Here is a 22,616-nt window from a genome sequence, read left to right on the forward strand (position 1 = left end):
ATTCCTCCCTACTATTCCTCCCTACTATTCCTCCCTACTATTCCTCCCTACTACCACCGATACCAACAATGAGATACTATTATTTTCACTAAAATCAACAATGGGGTACTACTCATTTCACCAAAACCAGTGATGGGGCATTATTCCTCCCACTAAAACCAATAATGTTGCACTTTCCTATAACTAAAACCAATGATGGAGCACTAATCCTCCAACTAAAACCAGTAATGGGGTACTAAAATGAATGATGGGGCACTATTCCTCCAACTAAAACCAATGATGGGGCACTATTCCTCCAACTAAAACCAATGATGGGGCACTATTCCTCCAACTAAAACCAATGATGGGAAACTAAAACCAATGATGGGGCACTCTTCCTCTAACTAAAACCAATGATGGGGCACTACTCCTCCAACTGAAACCCATGATGGGGCACTATTCCCCCAACTAAAACCAGGAATGCAGCACTAATCCTCCAACTAAAACAATGATGGGGCACTATTCCTCCAATTAACACCAGTGCTGGAGCACTAATCCTCCAACTAAAACCAATGAGGGGGCACCATTCATCCAACTGAAACCAATGATGGGGCACTAATCCTCCAACTAAAACCAATGATGGGGCACTAATCCTCCAGCTTAAACCAATGATGGGGAACTAAAACCAATGATGGGCCACTATTCCTCCAACTAAAACCAATGATGGGGCACTATTCCTCCAACTAAAACCAATGATGGGGCACTATTCCTCCAACTAAAACCAATGATGGGGCACTATTTCTCCAACAAAAAACAGTGATGGAGCACTAATCCTTCAACTAAAACCAATGATAGGGCACTATTCATCCAACTAAAACTAATGATGGGGCACTATTCCTCCAACTAAAACAAATGATGGAGAACTATTTCTCCAACTAACACCAATAATGGGGCACTAAAACCAATGATGGGGCACTATTACTCCAACTAAAACCAATGATGGGCCACTATTCATCCAACTAAAACCAATGATGGGCCACTATTCATCCAACTAAAACCAATGATGGGGCACTATTCATCCAACTAAAACCAATGATGGGCCACTATTCATCCAACTAAAACCAATGATGGGGCACTAATCCCCCAACTAAAACCAATGATGGGGCACTAATCCCCCAACTAAAACCAATGATGGGGCACTATTACTCCAACTAAAACCAATGATGGGGCACTATTACTCCAACTAAAACCAATGATGGGCCACTATTCATCCAACTAAAACCAATGATGGGGCACTAATCCCCCAACTAAAACCAATGATGGGGCACTATTACTCCAACTAAAACCAATGATGGGCCACTATTCATCCAACTAAAACCAATGATGGGGCACTAATCCTCCAACTAAAACCAATGATGGGGTACTAATCCCCCAACTAAAACCAATGATGGGGCACTATTACTCCAACTAAAACCAATAATGGGCCACTATTCATCCAACTAAAACCAATGATGGGGCACTAATCCTCCAACTAAAACCAATGATGGGACACTAATCCTCCAACTAAAACCAATGATGGGACACTAATCCTCCAACTAAAACCAATGATGGGGCACTTTTCCTCCAACTAAAACCCATGATGGGACATTGTTTACTGACACCAGATTGTTTTCTATTTCTACTGACCACAGTCCAGCCCTCCTAAAGCACGAAGGACAGTAAACTGGCTCTTTGTTTGAACAGTTTGGAGACCCCTGCGCTTTTAGAGATTTGGGGTCCTATTCAAAATGAAAGGCACTGCAATGCACCAACATTTGTAATACGTCTTCATGTTAATGCAATTATGTAAATTGACCCTGAGACTACCAATATTTGTATTGACAGTTCCCCCTTTTTTATGTATTTATAAATCTTGTGGCTGCTTACTATCAATGTTTCATCTTTTTGTTATCACCAAGTGGAACAAGCGTCCTGATAGAATATTAGGACTCGGATTTGCGGCGGGGTCACGCATTGCACTAGTTGCTGGGAGACTGAGCAGCGGGGGAAGTGACACTTTGTGAATTGGGGAATCTCGCTGTTTGCGCTCTCGTTTTACCCTTTGGTATGGAAGGGAGAGATGAAAGTGACAGTTTGTTTTTTGGAAGACTGGCATGGTTGTCCCCTGCAAGGATGGCAAGGATCAGCGGGAGAGAATTAATTCAACGAGACATGCACAGATACATCAAAGCCAAGGAAGAAGGAAGAAATGTATTTTTTCCATCCATAAAGAAATGTTTAGATTCATGGATTCATGTTGCTTTTTTTCTTTTTGTAATAATACACACATGATAACCCAGCAGAGATAAGTATAGTAGGACGGTGTTTGAAAACCTGTTTGTGTGTACGTATAATGGAAATCTATGGGTATAGAGGTTTTAATTTGTTTAAATAGTGACTAACCGGGATGCTATGAGATGTATGTTAGGTGAATGGTGACACGTTGATGTTTTGTGCTGCCTTTAGAAAAGGCAGCATAAAACGTTATTTTCTTTCAAATAATAGCCTCTGCCAGTCTTTGTCAACCTTTTTACACCAGAGGAACACTTGAAATAATTTTTTAGGTCTCACAAAACCCCTGATAAAATAAATTAAAAGGACGACAATGGGAAATGTGTTCCTTACATTGGTGATCAGTGAGAAGAATGTTCCTTACATTGGTGATCAGTGAGAAGAATGTTCCTTACATTGGTGATCAGTGAGAAGAATGTTCCTTACATTGGTGATCAGTGAGAAGAATGTTCCTTACATTGGGGGTCAGTGAGAAGAATGTTCCTTACATTGGGGGTCAGTGAGAAGAATGTTCCTTACATTGGTGATCAGTGAGAAGAATGTCCCTTACATTGGTGATCAGTGGGAAGAATGCTCCTTACATTGGTGATCAGTGAGAAGAATGTTCCTTACATTGGTGATCAGTGAGAAGAATGTTCCTTACATTGGTGATCAGTGGGAAGAATGTTCCTTACATTGGTGATCAGTGAGAAGAATGTTCCTTACATTGGTGATCAGTGGGAAGAATGTTCCTTACATTGGAGGTCAGTGAGAAGAATGTTCCTTACATTGGTGATCAGTGAGAAGAATGTTCCTTACATTGGTGATCAGTGAGAAGAATGTTCCTTACATTGGTGATCAGTGGGAAGAATGTTCCTTACATTGGAGGTCAGTGAGAAGAATGTTCCTTACATTGGTGATCAGTGGGAAGAATGTTCCTTACATTGGTGATCAGTGAGAAGAATGTTCCTTACATTGGTGATCAGTGGGAAGAATGTTCCTTACATTGGTGATCAGTGAGAAGAATGCTCCTTACATTGGTGATCAGTGGGAAGAATGTTCCTTACATTGGAGGTCAGTGAGAAGAATGTTCCTTACATTGGTGATCAGTGAGAAGAATGTTCCTTACATTGGTGATCAGTGAGAAGAATCCTCCTTACATTGGTGATCAGTGGGAAGAATGTCCCTTACATTGGTGATCAGTGAGAAGAATCCTCCTTACATTGGTGATCAGTGAGAAGAATGTTCCTTACATTGGTGATCAGTGGGAAGAATGTTCCTTACATTGGTGATCAGTGAGAAGAATGTTCCTTACATTGGTGATCAGTGAGAAGAATGTTCCTTACATTGGTGATCAGTGGGAAGAATGTTCCTTACATTGGTGGTCAGTGAGAAGAATGCTCCTTACATTGGTGATCAGTGGGAATAATGTTCCCTACATTGGTGATCAGTGAGAAGAATGCGCCTTACATTGGTGATCAGTTAGAGAAATGCCCCTTACATTGGTGGTCAATGTGAAGAATGCCCCTCTTCTAATGGCGATCAGAGGGAAAAATGCCCCTCTTCTATGGGTGGTCAGTGAGAATGCTCCCCATACATTGATGGGCAGTGGGAAGAATGTTCCTTACATTGGTGATCAGTGGGAAGAATGCCCCTTACATTGGTGATCAGTGGGAAAAATGCCCTTTACATTGGTGGTCAATTTGAAAAATGCCCCTCTTCTATTGGTGGTCAGAGAGAATGCTCCCCATACATTAGTGGTCAGTGGGAAGAATGCCCCTCTTCTAATGGTGATCAGAGGGAAGAATGCCCCTCTTCTATTGGTGGTCAGAGAGAATGCTCCCCTTACATTGGTGGTCAGTGGGAATAATTCTCCTTACGACGACTGGTCTAGTACACACTTTAAGAATGTGTTGACCTTGCTCAAAAGGATGAAGGGATCGGTCAGGAACTCCTGGTCATGTACTGAGTAACAAGTACAAATGCAGTATCATTTAAAGGTCTTTTTGAAACATCTATAGGTTAGGAATATCAAATACAACCAACACGTTTTAGGGGGGGGGGCACCTCTTAACAGAACTAAGAATGGCTAGGGAAGGGTAAAATGGTCAGGTTTTTTTTGCTGTGTCCTTCTTACGAAGATCTATCTTAAGTTTTATGAAGCGTCTCCCCTGGAGGACAATGACAGTATTAAGACCCTGAGCAAAGTGTAAAAGTTTGAAAGTGCCAATTTGCTTTTTTACACTTTTCTTAGACTTTTCCAGGGACCCTGTGGGATATCCTGCTTAATGGAGAGCTGCCTTCCTTGAACTAGAGATCAAACCTGACCTTTCCACTTGGGTCCAGCGTGCCTACACGTCTTTTGCAGCATTAATAACCTGACACAGGTTCTAAACCTTCCCCACACTTTTCAAAAATGAAAAATGAAAAGATTAGAAAATCTGGGCATTTCTGTGTCTCAAACCAACTATGCTTTTATAACTTTTGGGTAATAATAATGATATTCTAGTTTACTGTAAAAAACATTTCAATCAGAAGCCAATAAAAAGGTTATATAGATCTGAAAACGTAAAAGGTAAGCTGGCATGGTGAAATTTACATAATGTACGATAAACATGATAGGTTAATCAAAAAACATTGTTACAGAAAAGGGAATGTTGCAAAATGCTGGCACATTCAGTAGAATGTTACTAATTTTTTGTACAACCAACTGAATACTTTCAAAATGTGGTACTGTGGAACAGTGATGAATATTAATACAACCAATAGAATGCTGGTGAATGTTGATACTACTAATGGGATGCTGACAACTATTGGTACAACCAATGCAATGTTGATGAAGGTTCATACTACCAATGGGATGTTGATGAGTGGCACAACCAAATGGAAGGCTGAATCATGTTGGCCCAGCCAATAGAGTGATTGATCATGTTGGCCCAGCCAATGGAAGATTGGATCACGTTGGCCCAGCCAATGGAATGTTGGATCATTCTGGCACATCCAGTGGAATGATGGATTATGTTGGACCAGCCAATAGAATGTTGGATCATTCTGGCACATCCAATGGAATAATGGATTATGTTGGACCAGCTAATGAAATGTTGGATCATGTTGGCCCAGCCAATGGAATGTTGGATCATTCTGGCACATCCAATGGAATGGTGGATTATGTTGGACCAGCCAATGGAATGTTGGATCATGTTGGCCCAGCCAATGGAATGTTGGATCATTCTGGCACATCCAATGGAATGGTGGATTATGTTGGACCAGCCAATGGAATGTTGGATCATGTTGGCCCAGCCAATGGAATGTTGGATCATGTTGGCCCAGCCAATGGAATGTTGTATCATGCTCGCCTTGGAATGTTGATGATTAAGTGGACATTTCATTAGTCAATTATGCCTAAAAGTGGGTAAAGAGAATAACAATCAATGAGGACAATGTTCATAGAAAATGTAAATATGAAACCTAAAGAGTGTGGTCTATGATTGGTTACCTCTCCATTAAGACCTAGGTCTTGGTCAGATGCAGAAACCTGAAGGACAAAAGTACCCAACTCAAGTCCTTCGGTCACTGAAGCCTCGTATATTGATGAACTGAAGAATGGGACATTATCATTCACATCTGCAAGTTTAACAAAGCATCTTAGTGTTATTTACAGTGTTAAAGTGCACCTGCTATGCAACAATAAAAGAAAAAACTAAAATTTAATACCAAAATCTAGTTCTTCGGATAAATTTTAATTATAAACTAAAGCCTAACATACAATTCCCCTAGAAAAATTTCTTCTTCCCTGCTGTACAAATGCTTTGGCTGTTTTTAAGTTCGCTTCTGAGAGAAGACAGCCAAGATCACAAACTCTTCTCAGTATTACAATGAGTGTGTTTCTATCAATCTCATCCCGTGAACCTTTATTACCACCCCTTAGGCAGCTAAGTTCATTAATACAATTAACAGCTTGAAATTAGAAGCATATGTTTAGCCTTAACAGCCAGCCAATATACCTTTTGTGTCTGTTTGATGGGTGGATTAGTATCATGTTCCTGTATGAGCAGAAAACAGGTGCACTTTACAAGGTGTGTACTCAGGTCACTTAGTCCTACCTGTGATGTTAATATACACTGTAGTGAAGGCAGCTAGAGGCACCGGAGCAACATTCTGAGCTCTGATTTTCAAGATAAAGTTCCTGGTGGTTTCGTAGTCGAGGTTCTCAGCCACTAATACTGAAGCAGAACCATCCTCCCGATTCACGGTCAGGTAGAAACGTACTGGCATGTTACTCTCAGGAACCAGTCCTTCTTCCAAATTATAGGTCACTCGAGGATCTCCCAGAAGTGATCTTGCCTTGACGGTCTACACAGAACCAAGAGATGCAATGGAATAAAGTTTTAATTTTAGGAAAACACAAGTATGCATTGGGAAATCTCTTGATGAGAATGAAAGGCGAAGTGATATCTGTCCATCCTACACCCCAATAATTTCCTGCAAATGTTACTCCTGATCAACCCAGTTTACATCTGTGGTCCATGCACATGAAGGCACCATTAACTTTTGTATAGAGCAGTGGTTTTCAAACTGTGGCCTTTTGCTAGTCTTTATCTGGCCCTTACACTGACACCAACAATGGGGCACTATTCCTTCCTTTGATGCCAATAATGGGGCATAATATCTACCACTAGTATAAATGATAGGGCACCATTCCTCCCACTGATACTAATGATGGGGCACCATTCCTCCCACTGACACCAATTATTGGGCACCATTCCTTCCACTGATACCAATGATTGGGCACCATTCCTCAGACTGATACCAATGATGGGGCACTAGTCCTCCCACTGACACCAATGATGGGGCACCATTCCTCCCACTGACACCAATGATGGGACACTATTCCTCTAACTATTGTCAATGATGGGGCACTATTACTCTCACTGATAACAATGACAGGGCACTACTCCTCCTACTGACCACAGGTGCTATGTAATTCTTTTATTCCCACTGACCACCAAGCCGGAGATATCCCACTGATGTCAGGAAAGTTTCTACTCCCGCTGGCCACAGTCTGGCCCCCCTAAAGTCCAAAGGACAGTAAACTGACCCTTTGTTTAGAAAGTTTGGAGACCCCTGGTATAAAGTAGTTCACAGAAATGTTGAACTACGCTCTGACACCTGCAATATTATGCTTGTTTGAGTGTTAAGAAATACTTGGTACTTCACTTGGGTCATCAGCTGTCTCCACAGCAGGGTATGCCTAAGGGCTAAGTTCTTGGAATGTCACCTTGTGGATTTTCATGCCAAGGACCTAAGGCTTCCTATGATTTATGGGTTAAAAGTTTTGGTGGAGCACTGGACCCTAGAAGGTGAGTCAAACTCAGGGTTGAGAGGGGTGAGCCGCAAAATAATAAGGGCAAGCAGCTTTCTTCAGTTGTCACCAAGCCCAAGTAAGTCATCAGTATGTAAACAGTAAGTGAAATGGAAGGACATTATTGCCACATAAGTTCCAAGTTTAGGAAGCTTAGCAATAGAGGCTTATCCAAACAACTGCTTTACTGGTGACTAGAGTCAGCCTCTGTGTTACTATGGCTATTTTAGTGATTTTTATAGCATAAAGATGGAATAACATTTTAAGACCATATATTGTTTTAAAAGCAAAGATCCCCCTATTGTTAAGTTAAGTTAATGAACCTGTTGGGCTGGTTCATTAAGCTTAGGACAGGAAATGATGCAACAGGAAGGGAGGGAACAGAGGACTTGAACAAGCCATAAGCTCAAGATAAAGAGGCAGTACTGGTTTTGTGCTAGGAATTGTATGCCATGAAAAGTTTTTCCTACAATTGTATGTGCAGCGTTCTCTTTGTTAACCACTTCAGCCCAAGAAGGATTTACCCACTTCCTGACCAGGCCATTTTTTGCGATAGGGCACTGCGTCGCTTTAACTGACAATTGCGCGGCAGTGCAACGCTGTACCCAAACAAAATTGACATTTTTTTCACCGCAAATAAAGCTTTCTTTTTATAATATTTCATCACCTCTGAGGTTTTTATTTTTTGCACTATAAACAAAAAAAGAGCGACAATTTAAAAAAATATATATATATATATTTTTTACTTTTTGCTATAATAAATATCCCAAAAAAATAAAATAAAATTCTTCATCAATTTAGGCCAATATGTATTCTTCTGCATATTTTGTTAAAAAAAATTGCAATAAGTGTATATTTATTCGTTTGCGCAAAAGTTATAGCGTCTACAAAATAGGGGATATATTTATGGCATTTTTATTATCAATTTTTTTTTTTTTACTAGTAATGGTGGTGACTGCGACATTGCGGCGGACAGACCGGACATTTTTGACACTTCTTTTTGGGACCATTGACATTTATACAGCGATCAGAGCTAAAAATAGCCACTGATTACTGTGTAAATGTCACTGGCAGGGAAGGGGTTAACACTAGGGGGGCGATCAAGGGGTTAAATGTGTTCCCTAGGGAGGTGTTTCCAAGGTGTTTGATCTTTTCTGTTGATTTATGGACTCGATATACTCTTGAGGATCCATGCCTCCACGCTTTGTGCTATTGGGTATGTGTTGACCCTGTCAAGTGAAGGGTGTTATCTGGTTTTTGTATGTTTTTTTTAACTATTTTTACTGCCTCATGTTATGCCCACAAAGTCCGCAATTTTTGAGTTTTTAATCTTTTCAAACTTTTCATGGCAATAAATTGCATATTTATCAATGTCTGAGTTTTTTTTTTTTTTTTTTAAGTCATTTATTTATACACCTTGATAAATTGTACAGGGCAAAATCCAACTTCTGTATAAACATGCCTAGGAAAATGGGGAAGGGGGAAGGATGGGATTTTAAATGAGGCGTACCTATGAAATATATATGTGCCTCCATCCCTAGATCAATAAATATGAAAGGGAGTTTGAGACTTTGTGTGAGGCAAACGGCAAACTGGACAGACTTAATGAATTTTATTTAGCATAAAGAGGGTAAAAAATCGCACTCAATGTGGAATACATTAAAAGTCACTGCATATATGTACATGTAGGATAAAGAACAGTTTATTTTCTGTATAAACATAATGTGAAAATATCAAATTCAGGGCTGCAGGCTCGGCTTTATCATCAAAGGTGATGCATCTCCAATGGGGCACTGAAATGCCTGTTTTACTAATGAGGACTTGAAATAGTTAAAAGAAAAAAAAAAAAACAGTTCTTGGTACAATCAAGAGCAAAACCTCAGCATACTCTTCAAACACTGACCTCCATTAAATATTAACCTCCATTTCACCTAATAATTATTACTCATTAATATTTTACTAAAAGACAAAATAATTCATATTTCATCATAATAGCCACAAAGAGTAACCTCAATTACACCTAGCAAAAGTCTGACCCAAGGATGACTGGCAATTGTGGAAACGCTATTTATTGTATGGTATCCTTTAGGGATGTACCAATACCATTATTTTTTTTTATTTTTTTTTTACGAGTACCGATACTTTTTTTTAGTACTCGCCGATACCAATTTTTTCCGATACCTACCGCAACTGTTTAGTTTGCATTTCAGCTGTCAGCAATGGTGCAAAGCATTGAAAAGTTATTTACAAATAAAACAAATGTATTTTATTTATTTATTTTTTTTTGCGCTTTTTTCAGTGTGAAATGTGTAAATATATGTTAAAGGTGTAAAAATATTAACAAACAAAAAAAAAAATAAAAGAAGTTTTAATTATTAATCTCGAGGTGAACAAAAAAAAAAAAAAAAACAGCAGGAAAATAATAATTAACCACTTTAGCCCTGGAAGGTTTAACCCCCTTCATGACCGGGCCATTTTTTTTTGCGATAGGGCACTGCATTACTTTAACTAACAATTGCACGTTGTGCGACGCTGTACCCAAAAAAAAAAAATCTCTCTCTCTCTCTCTCTCTCTCTCTCTCTCTCTCTCTCTCTCTCTCTCTCTCTCTCTCTCTCTCTCTCTCTCTCTCTCTCTCTCTCTCTCTCTCTCTCTCTCTCTCTCTCTCTCTCTCTCATATATATATATATAGAGAGATATAGATAGATATCTCTATATCTATATATAGATATATCTATATATCTATCTATATAATGTTTGGGGGTTCTAAATCATTTTCTAGCAAAAAATACAGATTTTAACTTGTAAGCAACAAATGTCAGAAAAAGGCTGAAAAGAGGATAAGATAAAGTAACGTACCACAACAGGTGTATCTCTCAATGTGTTCTCGCGGAATCACAATCTCATATCGATCTTTTTGCCACACCGGGGGCTGATTCTGGGCATCTGTCACCCGTACTGCCACCTCCACCCGCGTGCTACGGTTTCCGCCATCTGTTGCAATTACTTCTCGTGTTATTAAGGATTTCTGAAAAAAAGAAGTTGATAAGAACTAAGCTAAGTTAAGGTCATTATTAGCCCCAATCCTCATACAAGTTGGATGCATGTCCTTAGCATTGTTAAAGGAAAAACTGTCACTTTTGTTCATTCAAGATAAAGCAACAGGTTCCCTCCGGCTAATACCTAGACATGTGCAGAATGAAAAAAATGTGTTTCGTTTTGATTCGTTATTTGCATAAATTCGTTTAGTTAATCTTGTTTAATCCGTCTAATTCATTTTCGGAATTAGTTTTGTTTAATCGCATCCGAATTGATTCAAATTTTCCGAATTCAAATAGTTATCGAATTTGAAAACTATTCGAATTCGGAAAATTTGAATCAATTCGAATACGAATAAACAAAACAAATATTTTCTATTCTATTCTGTTCTTTTCTATTATATTCTATTATTTCCTATTCAAATGTATTCTATTGGAATTTCGGAAGATGGTTATAGTCTTTCTATTCTATTCTATTCTATTCTGTTGTTTTTTTTTCCTATATTACTGTTTTTTTGTATTCTATTCAAATTCAAATTGATTCTATTTGAATTTTGGAAAATGATAATATTATTTCTATTCTATTCTATTGTTTTTTTTTTTAATTCTATTCTTTTCTATTCTATTATAGTCTATTCTTTGTTTTCTATTATATTCCATTCTTTTCTTATTTATTCAAATTCAAATTTATTCTATTTGAAAATCGAATTTCAGAAGATGGTTATATTCTATTTTTATTCTATCCTATTTTGTTCTGTTTTACTCTATTATATTCTGTTCTTTTATTTTCTATTCTATTTTGTTTTGTTTTACTCTATTATATTCTATTCTTATATTTTCTGTTATATTCTTTTCTATTCTATTCCTTTATTTTCTATTCCATTTTATTCTCTTTGGAAATTGGAAAACAAATCTAAAACCTTTCGAATTCGAAAAACTATTCGAATTCCAATTTTGTTTGAATTTCTTTTTTCATTACTTCGGATTCGTTTAAAATCGATACTATTGGAATTCAAAAATCCGGATACATCAGAGTTTCCGAAAACGAAAAATTAGTCAGAATTTCAATTCGGAAGGAAACGAACTGCACATGTCTAATACTCACTTTCCCTTTAATCACATGTCATTAGATGCGTTAGCAAATACTTGCCACTTGCAGGTAAAATTCTGGTAAAATTTTAGGTACCCCCTGCAATAGCAATTTCATTTTTGGTGAGACACTCCCTAAGGGATGCAGATACTAGAACGGTGCGTCTGCTAAATGGCTCTTTGCATGTCAAAAAAAGGCGCCCGATTTTGCGCTCATTCTCAACATGCAAAGGCCTGAACCTGGCAGACGAATTCCAACCCTAATTTTTAACATGTTACCGACAGAGAAGAGTTGGAGTTGGGTTTAAAGAATATTTGAATGTACTCCTTCCTATCTAAAAAGCATCTGAATGACGGCGCTGCCACCTAGCAGGAGCCCTAAAGCTCAGGGTGTTCCAGTATGCAAATACTGACTTCAGCCAGGAAGTCGTCACTTAGCCCCACCCACTCTAACCAAAGTATTGGTCTAGTAAGGGAAACCCATCATGGAATAAACACAGAGGCTGCCACTGCTGAGCTCTGGTGCCGATACTTTGAACCATTGACCCAGAACAAATATGGAGGGATTTGTCTCCAGCATTGATGATCAGCAAACTTGTATTGATGCCAGAAGGTCAACAGAGCAGCCAGCCAGGAGGTCATCAATGTCACACCCCCCCCCCCGTATTTGTCTTATGACAGGTTTACTTTAAAAAAGGTGACTACACCACATACCGTGTATTCTGTATAAAGAAAGAAATTAAAATGAATTAGCTGAAGCTAAGGTGTCTCTAAGTTGCCACCATTGCTTTATAGAAAAAGGTCCCAGGTGTCCATTCAAATAGGCAAGAATGTTTTGGCATGCTGGGATTTGTAGTTCCACGACAGCTGGCGAGCCACAGGCTGCTCATCTGGCCGTGTCACAATGTGTCACATTCTGAGAAGAGCAGAGGGACTGGGATGGACTGTGTGTGCAGATGCCCCTGTCCAGCTGGATTAGAACGCCAATGACGAGGAGATTCCGACAGCCCCTCACAGCTGTCCAGAACGCCGCGGTGCCACCAGCTGTGAGATTACAACGTATCTCCGCAGAGCCACAACTTATAAGAAATGTATCAGCTGCGGGGAGGGAGCGTTCTCTGTAGATGGTTCCTGCACCGCGACAATCATCCCAGAGACCAACCGCCACCCGGGCATCTCATACTGACCCTGACAGCGCCCGGATTAAAGAGCTCACATCTAAGGAGCATCAATAACATTCCCAAATCTCCCTTTCCTTCTTCATTCATTCCCTTGTTTTTCCTTCATTCCTTCCCTTTCAATTTTTTCTTCATTCCTGTGCTCTTTCTTCTTCCTTCTTTGCCTTGTTTTTCCTTCCTTTCTTCCTTCCTTCCTTTTCCCATCCTTCCTTCCTTTCTTTTTTGCTACATTTCTTTCCCTTTCTTTCTTTTCCCTTTCTTCCTTCCCCCCTTTCTTCCTTCCCTCCTTCCTCTTTCCTTCCCTCCTTCCTTCTTTCCCTTGTTTTTCCTTGCTTCCTTTTTCTATCTTAGTTTCCCTTCTTTCTATTCCTTGCTTTAAGCCTTTCCTTCTTCCTTCCTTCATCTACTCTATTCTCGCTTTCTTTTTTCCTAACTTTGTTCCTCTTTTTTCTTCTTTTCTTTGCCCTTTTTTACTTTTCTTCTTCCTTTCTTTCTTCCTTTTCTTCTTCCTACCTTTCTTTTCCATTTCTTTTTTATTTCTTCATTCCCTTGTTATTCTTTCCTCTTTGCTTTCTTACTTTTGTCATCTACTCTAATTTCCTTCTTTTTTGCTTCCCTCCTTCTTCCTCCCTTCTTTTTTATTTGCTTCTTTCCCTTCTTCTATTCTTTCGTTTACCTTCTTCCCTTCTTCCTTCCTCTTTTCCTTCATTCCTTTCATTATCTACACTAGTTTCTCTTCCTTACTATTTTTTCCTATTTTCTTTGCCCTTTTTTTCTTTTCTTTCTTTTCTTTCCTTTCTTCCTTCCTTCTTTCTGTTGTTTTTCTTCCCTTCTTCCTACCTTTCTTTTCCCTTTTTCTTCCTTCCTTCTTTGCCGTGTTTTTCTTTCTTCCTACCTTTCCTTTCCCTTTCTTTCTTCCTTCCTTCTTTCCCTTGTATTTCCTTCTTTCCCTCTCTTTTTCCCTTTCTTCCATCATCTACTCTTGTCTCTCTCTCTTATTTCCTTAGGGTGGGACTTTTTCCGTCGGAATTTCCGACGCACAAAGTTTGAGAGCAGGATATAAAATTTTCCGACAACAAAATCCGATCAGTTAAATTCCGATCGTGTGTACACAAATCCCACGCACAAAGTGCCACGCATGCTCAGAATAAATTAAGAGACGAAAGCCATTGGCTACTGCCCAGTTTATAGTCCCGACGTACTTGTTTTACGTCACCGCGTTCAGAACGATCGGATCTTCCGACAACTTTGTGCCGTGTGTATGCAAGACAAGTTTGAGCCAACATCCGCCGGAAAAAAATCCATGAATTTTGTTGCCGGAATGTCCAACCGTGTGCACAGGGCATAAGACTGGGATGCCATTAACATTAATGTGCATGTTAAGGCAGGCGTCCCAATACTTATGGTAATATAGTGTATACATGTTTGTCAGTTCAATCAGTTGTTTAGAAGATGATCCTCAGATTTCCAGCAATGCTTCATCTTGAAGAACGTTGGCCTTGCAGTGCATATGAATACCTGGATCTGTATGGTGCTGGATAATTCACATCGTAGGCTTTGTATTATGATGAATATGACTTCATGAAGGTTATGTTCTTCATGTATCTTCATACAGAATCTGCATTGTGCCGTATGGTTTAGAACACGGCTCTTTACGTGCCATAGACAGAAACCGTGATGGATAAACATTATATGGATGCTGGAATCCAGAACAATGCTGCATTCACATAGGGCACAAAACCACCTACGATCGGCCCTGATACCAGCAGCAATCTGTGTTCTGGAGAATAAAGATGTCCAGGACCGACTATCTTTGAGGCCTCCTCCACACTCATACATTCTGGTCAAGGACATTTTACTACATGTTACCGCAATGCAAGGTAAGGCTCAAACTACAATGTGACGGCATTACGTATAAAAGGCACGCAGCAGATGCCGTGTTATTTTATAGGGGACGCACCCGCAGCGCACTGGAACACATCACACATGCTTGTCCCCTGTCGGCATGCTGCAGAGAAGGACTTTTGCTCTCTGTATGGAAGCAGTGGTGGTCGTCCAAACTATGCCCCAGTGCCCCCCCCCCCCATCAATTGCAGCCTCACTGTGCCCATCAATTGTAGCCTCACCGTGCCCATCAATTGCAGCCTCACTGTGCCCATCAATTACAGCCTCACTGTGCCCATCAGTTGCAGCCTCACTGTGCCCATCAGTTACAGCCTCACTGTGCCCATCAATTGCAGCCTCACTGTGCCCATCAGTTGCAGCCTCACTGTGCCCATCAGTTGCAGCCTCACTGTGCTCATCAATTGCAGCCTCACTGTGCTCATCAATTGCAGCCTCACTGTGCTCATCAATTGCAGCGTCACTGTGCCCATCAATTGCAGCCTCACTGTGCCCATCAATTGCAGCCTCACTGTGCCCATCAATTGCAGCCTCACCATGCCCATCAATTACAGCCTCACCGTGCCCATCAATTACAGCCTCACTGTGCCCATCAATTACAGCTTCACTGTGCCCATCAAACGCAAGCACTGTGCCCATCATATGCAGCCACTTGTGCCCATCATATGCAGCCATATTTTCCCCCTCATATGCAGCCACATTTTCCCCCTCATATGCAGCCACTTGTGCCCATCAAACGCAGCCACTGTACCCATCAAATGCAGCCACTGTGCCCATCATATGCAGCCACTTGTGCCCATCATATGCAGCCACTTGTGCCCATCATATGCAGCCACGTGTGCCCGTAAAATGCAGCCACTTGTGCCCAGTATATGCAGCCACTTGTGCCCAGTATATGCAGCCACCTGTGCCCAGTATATGCAGCCACTTGTGCCCATCATATGCAGCCACTTGTGCCCATCATATGCAGCCACTGGTGCCCATTATATGCACAAGGAGCGTTAGTGTGAAAATAGTGAAAATTAATTTCACTATCGTCACACAATTGCACTCACTGCACCCCAAGCCCACCCTATTTTGAAGCCTATTAATCAGGTGCTTCAAAAAGTACCGCCCTCTCCCGCCCCCGCCATAATAATCCATGTGTCCAGCGTCCTGAAAGGGGCCGGGCGCATGGTTGGGTAGGCGGCGCCCGTGCGCCTACAGTGCACAGGCCACCCCTGCTACGCCCCCTGCTGGGTCAGAGCTAAAACCCCGCAGTCAGCAGGGAGCATTAGCTTCACTGTCTACAGAACTTCGAGGTCTTGGCCAAAGCGTGGTCCTTGCCCAGGTGTAATTTGGAGCTCGTTCACACAGGCGGCAGCCTTTCCTTTCTGTGTGGAAGCAGCGGCCTCTCTGCGATGGTTCACCTTACCCCTCCCCCATCGCAGTCAGTAGACATGTGCAGAACCTAAAAATTGTTTTGATTCGTTTTTTTACATAAATTCGTTTGGTTAATTTTTATAACTTCGTTTTCGGAAATTTATTTTTGTTTATTCCAATCAATTCGAATTTTCCAAATTTTAATCGATTTGAATCTTCTGAATTCCAATCAATTTAAATTCAACTCTGATTCCATTCGAAATCAAAATTATTCTATTTGAAATTCGAGTTTTGGATGACGGTCATATTCTTTCTATTCCATACTATTCTATTGTTTTTTATTTTCTATTCTTTTATTTTCTATTCTATTCGAATTTATTCTATTCGAAATTCGGAAAATGGTTATATTGTTATATACATTCTATTCTATTCTTTTCTATTTGTTTATTCTATTCTTTTCAAATTCAAATTTTTTCTATCTATTCTTTTCTATTCTAGTCAATTCTATTCTGTTATCTTTCATTCTATTTTAATCTATTCTTTTTTTTCTACTCAAATAAGAATTGATTCTATTTGAGTTTTGGGAAATTGTTATATTGTTTCTATTCTATTGTTTTTTTCAATTCCATTGTTTTATTCTTTTTTATTCTATTTTATTATTTTCTTTTCTATTCTTTTCTATTGTATTCTAAATCAAATCTATTATATTTGAAATTAAAATTTCAGAAGATGGTTTACTTCTTTCTATTTTATTCTATGCTATTTTTTATTCTATTCTATTCCTTTATTTTCTATTCTATTTTGTTCTGTTATTTTATTTTACTATTCTATTTTCTTTTGTTTTACTCTAGTCTTTTATTTTCTATTATACTTTTTTTCTATTCTATTCTATTTTTCTTCTAGTCTGTTCCTTTATTTTATTTTTATTCTCTTGGGAAAGTCAAAAATGAATGGAAAACTATTCGAATTTGATTAGAAAACTATTCAAATTGATAGAGAACTATTTGAATTATTGTATTTTTTTATTCTATTCCTTTATTTTCTATTCTATCCCCATACAGAATCTGTGGGGTTTTGTCAAGAGGAAGATGAGAGACACCAAACCCAACAATGCAGAAGAGCTGAAGGCCGCTATCAAGCTGGGCTTCCATAACACCTCAGCAGTGCCACAGACTGATCGCTTCCATGCCCCACCGTGCTGATTGCCTTAATGCCGTAATTCATGCAAAAGGAGCCCCAACCAAGTATTGAGTGGATACTATACTGTACATCAGGGGTCTCAAACAGGCGGCCCTCCAGCTGTTGTGAAACTACAAGTCCCATGAAGCTTTGCTAGGCTGACAGTTGACTCCCACAGGCAGAGGCATGATGGGACTTGTAGTTTTGCAACAGCTAGAGGGCCACCAGTTTGAGACCCCTGCTGTACATGGACAGACTTTTCACTAAGCCAACATTTCTGTATTAAAAATCCTTTTTTTTTATTAGTCTTATGTATATTCCAACTAAGATACTGATTTTTGTGTTGTCACTAGCTGTTAGACATGTGCAATTCATTTAGTTCCCAAATCCTTTAACGAATTTTGAAGAATTAGTTAATTCCGAAATTTCCGAATTTTCAAATTTCCGAATTTTCGAAAATTAAAAATTTCGGAAATTCGGAATTTCGCAAATTGGAAACATTCTAAATTTCAGAAATTTGAAATTTCGAATTTCCGAAATTTCAAATTTCCGAGTATTCGAAATTTTGGAATTTCAGAAATTCTGTATTTCAGAAATTCTGAATTTTGGAATTTCGAAAATTCGAAAATTCGAAATTTCGGAATTTCAGAAATTCGAAATTTGGAAATTTGGAAATTGGAAAATTTCAGAAATTGGAGAATTTCGGAAATTGGAACATTTCGGAAATTCCAAAATTCGAAATATTAGGAAATTCGAAAATATACAAAAATTTCATAAATTTGAGAATTCAAAAATAAGAATGAAAATCTGAAAATTCAAAAGAATGAAAATCTAAAAATTTGAAAACCCAAAAATCTGTAATAGTAACTAATAATAAATATTAAATTATAGGTATTGGAATTTCCTTTCAAATTTGGCTGTTATTGAACGTAATGAATACGAATTTATCCGAAATTACGAATTATCTAAAATAACGAATGCCGTATCTAAACGAATGGAACATAACAATCTAATAATAATAAACGACAATAATAATAATAATAATAAAACCCTTTTATTATTACTATTTGTTATTAATTTGTTCCATCCCATTTGTTTAGATGCGGCATTCGTTATTTTGGATAATTCATAACTTCAGATAAATTCGTACTCGTTATTCACTAACAGCCAAATTTGAAAGGCAATTCCAATACCTAGAATTTAATAGTTAGTTATTGTTTAGAATTTTACAGATTTTGTTTCTTTTTTTCAGATTTTCTAATTTTCTAAATTATCGATTTCCGAAAATTCGGAAATTCGAAGTTCTGAATTTCGGAAATTTGGAAATTCGGAAATCCGAAAATTGGGAAATGTGAAAATCCGAATTTTCGGATTTCCGAATTAAGCAAAAAAACGAAAGAAACGAAAACTAAAAACTAACAAATTTTTTGTCAGTGCACATATCTACTAGCTGCAAACCATAATCATCATAATTAAAAGAAAGAAATGCTTGAAATATATCACTCTGTGTGTAACGCTTCTATATAAAATATATGAGTTTCCCTTTTTTAATTAAATTACTGAAATAAATTAACTTTTTGATGATATTCTAATTTTAGAAATTGCACCTGTATGTGCCGAGGTCAAATTTCATGAATGGGGCTTACAACCACTTTTAGGAAAGAAGGTAAAACTGCGACTCAACCGCCCATTTTAAATCGCCCCCCCACCGCACTTTTGAACCCATCCCTGATTGCAAACCCGTCTCATACCCGAGATATCGGTTGGTTGACGTACAGCCACCCCGTCGTGCTGTTAATCTGGAAGAACAGCGGCTCGTCGGCCGCCAAGGAATAAGTAAGTGCCGCGTTTGGGCCATAGTCTTCATCGCGGGCGGCGATGCGCAGGAAGCTTGTTCCGACCGGCGTGTCCTCCTTTAAGAAATCTGTCGGATGGATTGAAACAGGAACATTGTAGCAAAGATCACACTAAATGATCGAAAGTGATAGAAAGTAACGGCCTCAGAAGGACTTACACTCGTAGCGGTTGTTCTCGAAGCTTGGGTCGTTGTCGTTCTGGTCGAGGATGGCAATGTTCATCTGGCAGAGGCTGATGAGGGGGTCGCTGGCCTGGTCGGTGGCCTTGATGGTCAGCGGATATTCCTTATCCTTCTCCCGATCGAATGTTTGAAGTGTGGTTATAATTCCTACAGAGGAGATGAAAACAACACTTAGATGGGACAATATCGATCCGCTGCCACGTCTCCAACCACTATTGCTACCGGAAATGAGTTGCCCGACCCGACCAATCACAGTTGAAGAAACACTCTATTTTCAGAAAGTATATAAATACTCCACAAACTATTTTAAAATGTATTGTTATTAAAAAACATCCTTTTCATTGTTATTGTTGGCAATCTAGAACCCGGGAGGCCCTCTGTATACCTGGCTGCTTGTGTGATTGGCTCATTCTTTTCCTCAGAAGTCTGCACTGAGCTTCAAATCAAATGACAGGCATGCCCTACTATAGACCAGTGGTCTCCACACTGTGGCCCATTGCTTGACTTTATCCAGCCCCTGGGGAACTAATTCTGCCACTGACACCAATGATGGGGCACTATTCTTCCCACTGACACCAACAATGGGGCACTATTCCTCCCACTGACACCAATGATAGGGTACTATTCCTCCCACTGATACCAATGATGGGACACTATCCTCCCACTGACACCAATGATGGGGCACTATTCCTCCCACTGACACCAATGATGGGGCACTATTCCTCCCACTGACACCAATGATGGGACACTATTCCTCCCACTGACACCAATGATGGGGCACTATTCCTCCCACTGACACCAATGATGGGGCACTATTCCTCCCACTGACACCAATGATGGGGCACTATTCCTCCCACTGACACCAATGATAGGGTACTATTCCACCCACTGACACCAATGATGGGGCATTATTCCTCCCACTGACACCAATGATAGGGCACTATTCCTCCCACTGACACCAATGATGGGACACTATTCCTCCCACTGACACCAATGATGGGGCACTATTCCTCCCACTGATACCAATGATGGGACACTATTCCTCCCACTGACACCAATGATGGGGCACTATTCCTCCCACTGATACCAATGATGGGACACTATTCCTCCCACTGACACCAATGATGGGGCACTATTCCTCCCACTGATACCAATGATGGGACACTATTCCTCCCACTGACACCAATGATGGGGCACTATTCCTCCCACTGACACCAATGATGGGGCACTATTCCTCCCACTGACACCAATGATGGGACACTATTCCTCCCACTGACACCAATGATGGGGCACTATTCCTCCCACTGACACCAACAATGGGGCACTATTCCTCCCACTGACACCAACAATGGGGCACTATTCCTCCCACTGACACCAATGATGGGGCACTATTCCTCCCACTGACACCAATGATGGGGCACTATTCCTCCCACTGACACCAATGATGGGGCATTATTCCTCCCACTGACACCAATGATAGGGCACTATTCCTCCCACTGACACCAACAGTGGGGCACTATTCCTCCCACTGACACCAACAATGGGGCAAGGAAAGAAGGGTGACCCCTCAAAGTTGCACATCTATGGTGTCCTATGATAAATGGAGTGGCAACCTCAGCCTGGACTCCAACCGGGCCATGCCCCCAATGCGTCTCGCTCCGCCCCCCTTAGTCATGGGGCGCCATTCTTCCCACTGATACCAGAGATGGGGAACTAATTCTGCCACTGATACTAATGATGTAATTTGTTTTACTCCCATTGGCCACAATCTGGCCCCTCTAAAGTCTGAAGCACAGTAAACTGGCCCTTTGTTTCGAAAGTTTGCAGACCCTGCTCTAGGTATTAAATGTATAAAAATCTGCATAGGTGTCTGTTGATGGTGAAATGAAAAATGAGGAAACTACCGCATTATGGCCACTAGATGGCACTGAGTGTCATAGCAAATCAGTGTGCTCCTCGGCACCGTTTAATGGCCATAATGCGGTATTTCCTCATTCACAATTTTCTTTTTGCGATGAATAGCATTCGATCTGCTGAGAACTTTCAACTGTGCCGCATTCGCACAGAAGGAATTTACATGCAGTTCTAATGCATGAACAGCTATGCATTTTTTTAAAAATAAAGACACTTCTGGGCTCTGTGGAACACTAGGGTTCCTCCAGAGGTTGCTGGGGGGTTCCTTGAGCAAGAGGATCTTTCTGCCTCTCAGATAAGTAACCACTGATAACAATGCTATTTTAGGATAATTTCACACCTGCAAGTGCGGCTGAGAATGCGCACGTGTTTTCTGTGTATTCCAGCGTGCCGCGTGTAGGGCAGCCCATTCATTTCAACGAACTGTCCTATGTGCCAGAAAAGCGGAAAAGGAGTCGCTGATCCTTTTCTAAAAACACGCTGCACTGGATCGCATGTGTTTTTTTTTTTTTTTTTCTGCGCACACAAACGCACACGTTTGCAGATGCATGGGGGTGCCACGAACAATTAATGGCACTGCCATGCGTCTGCTAAAGGGCATTTTTCTGTGTGTTGGAAAGCGAGCAATTTTGTGAGTAGTGTAAACCTGGTTGTAAACCTCAGACATGAAATATGAACAAAGCATATCCCTCTATAGTGTGTACTTGTCTCTATCCAGAGCGTCATTTCTCCCTACTGCCTCAATCCTCTGCTATTTGCACTTCTGACAAGTTTTCCTGACACCAAGAGAAAAATGGTGACAGGGGAGGGACCTCTAGCTGATTGTCGGCCTTAGCTCTGTTCCTGTGTGCTGTGTGAAGGGGGTGTGTCCCATCCCTCCAATCAGCTCTCAGCTCTCCTCACTGAGCTCTGCAGAGTGCATCTTCAGCTTTCCACCCCTTGCTTTCTTAAAGGAGAAGTCCACCCTAACACTAAAATCGCTACATCTACAGTCATCCATGATATAATCCTAACCTATCTAGCCCTATAAAGAAGAAATCAGTATACATACCTTTTTTGAAGCCAATCTCCAGCGGCGGAGGCTCTGCAGAGGATACAGCTGATAACGGTTGTGAAATGGATGGCGAGTGATGTCACCAGGGGCGGTTGCACGGGAGCCGCCCCCCCTTAACACTTCCGCCGCCCTCCCTATCCATGCGCCTGGCCCCTTTCAGGATGTTGGGCCCATGAATTACTATGGTGGGGATAGGCGGGGGGGGTGGGGTGT

The 22,616-nt window shown here is 40.3% G+C and overlaps 1 protein-coding gene across 1 annotated transcript in view; it reads right to left on the reverse strand.

Moving 5' to 3' along the window:
* LOC141111760 (neural-cadherin-like) overlaps positions 1 to 22,616 on the reverse strand; it is a 130,839-nt gene that overhangs the window by 67,334 nt on the left and 40,889 nt on the right. Inside the window, 6 exon segments of the mRNA XM_073603899.1 lie at positions 5,786 to 5,913; positions 6,393 to 6,642; positions 10,509 to 10,538; positions 10,540 to 10,677; positions 19,149 to 19,321; positions 19,412 to 19,582. Of these exon segments, the coding sequence (XP_073460000.1) occupies positions 5,786 to 5,913; positions 6,393 to 6,642; positions 10,509 to 10,538; positions 10,540 to 10,677; positions 19,149 to 19,321; positions 19,412 to 19,582 (890 nt within the window).

Source organism: Aquarana catesbeiana, linkage group LG11, assembly GCF_042186555.1.
Source record: "Aquarana catesbeiana isolate 2022-GZ linkage group LG11, ASM4218655v1, whole genome shotgun sequence".
Classification (NCBI taxonomy): Eukaryota; Metazoa; Chordata; class Amphibia; order Anura; family Ranidae; genus Aquarana; species Aquarana catesbeiana.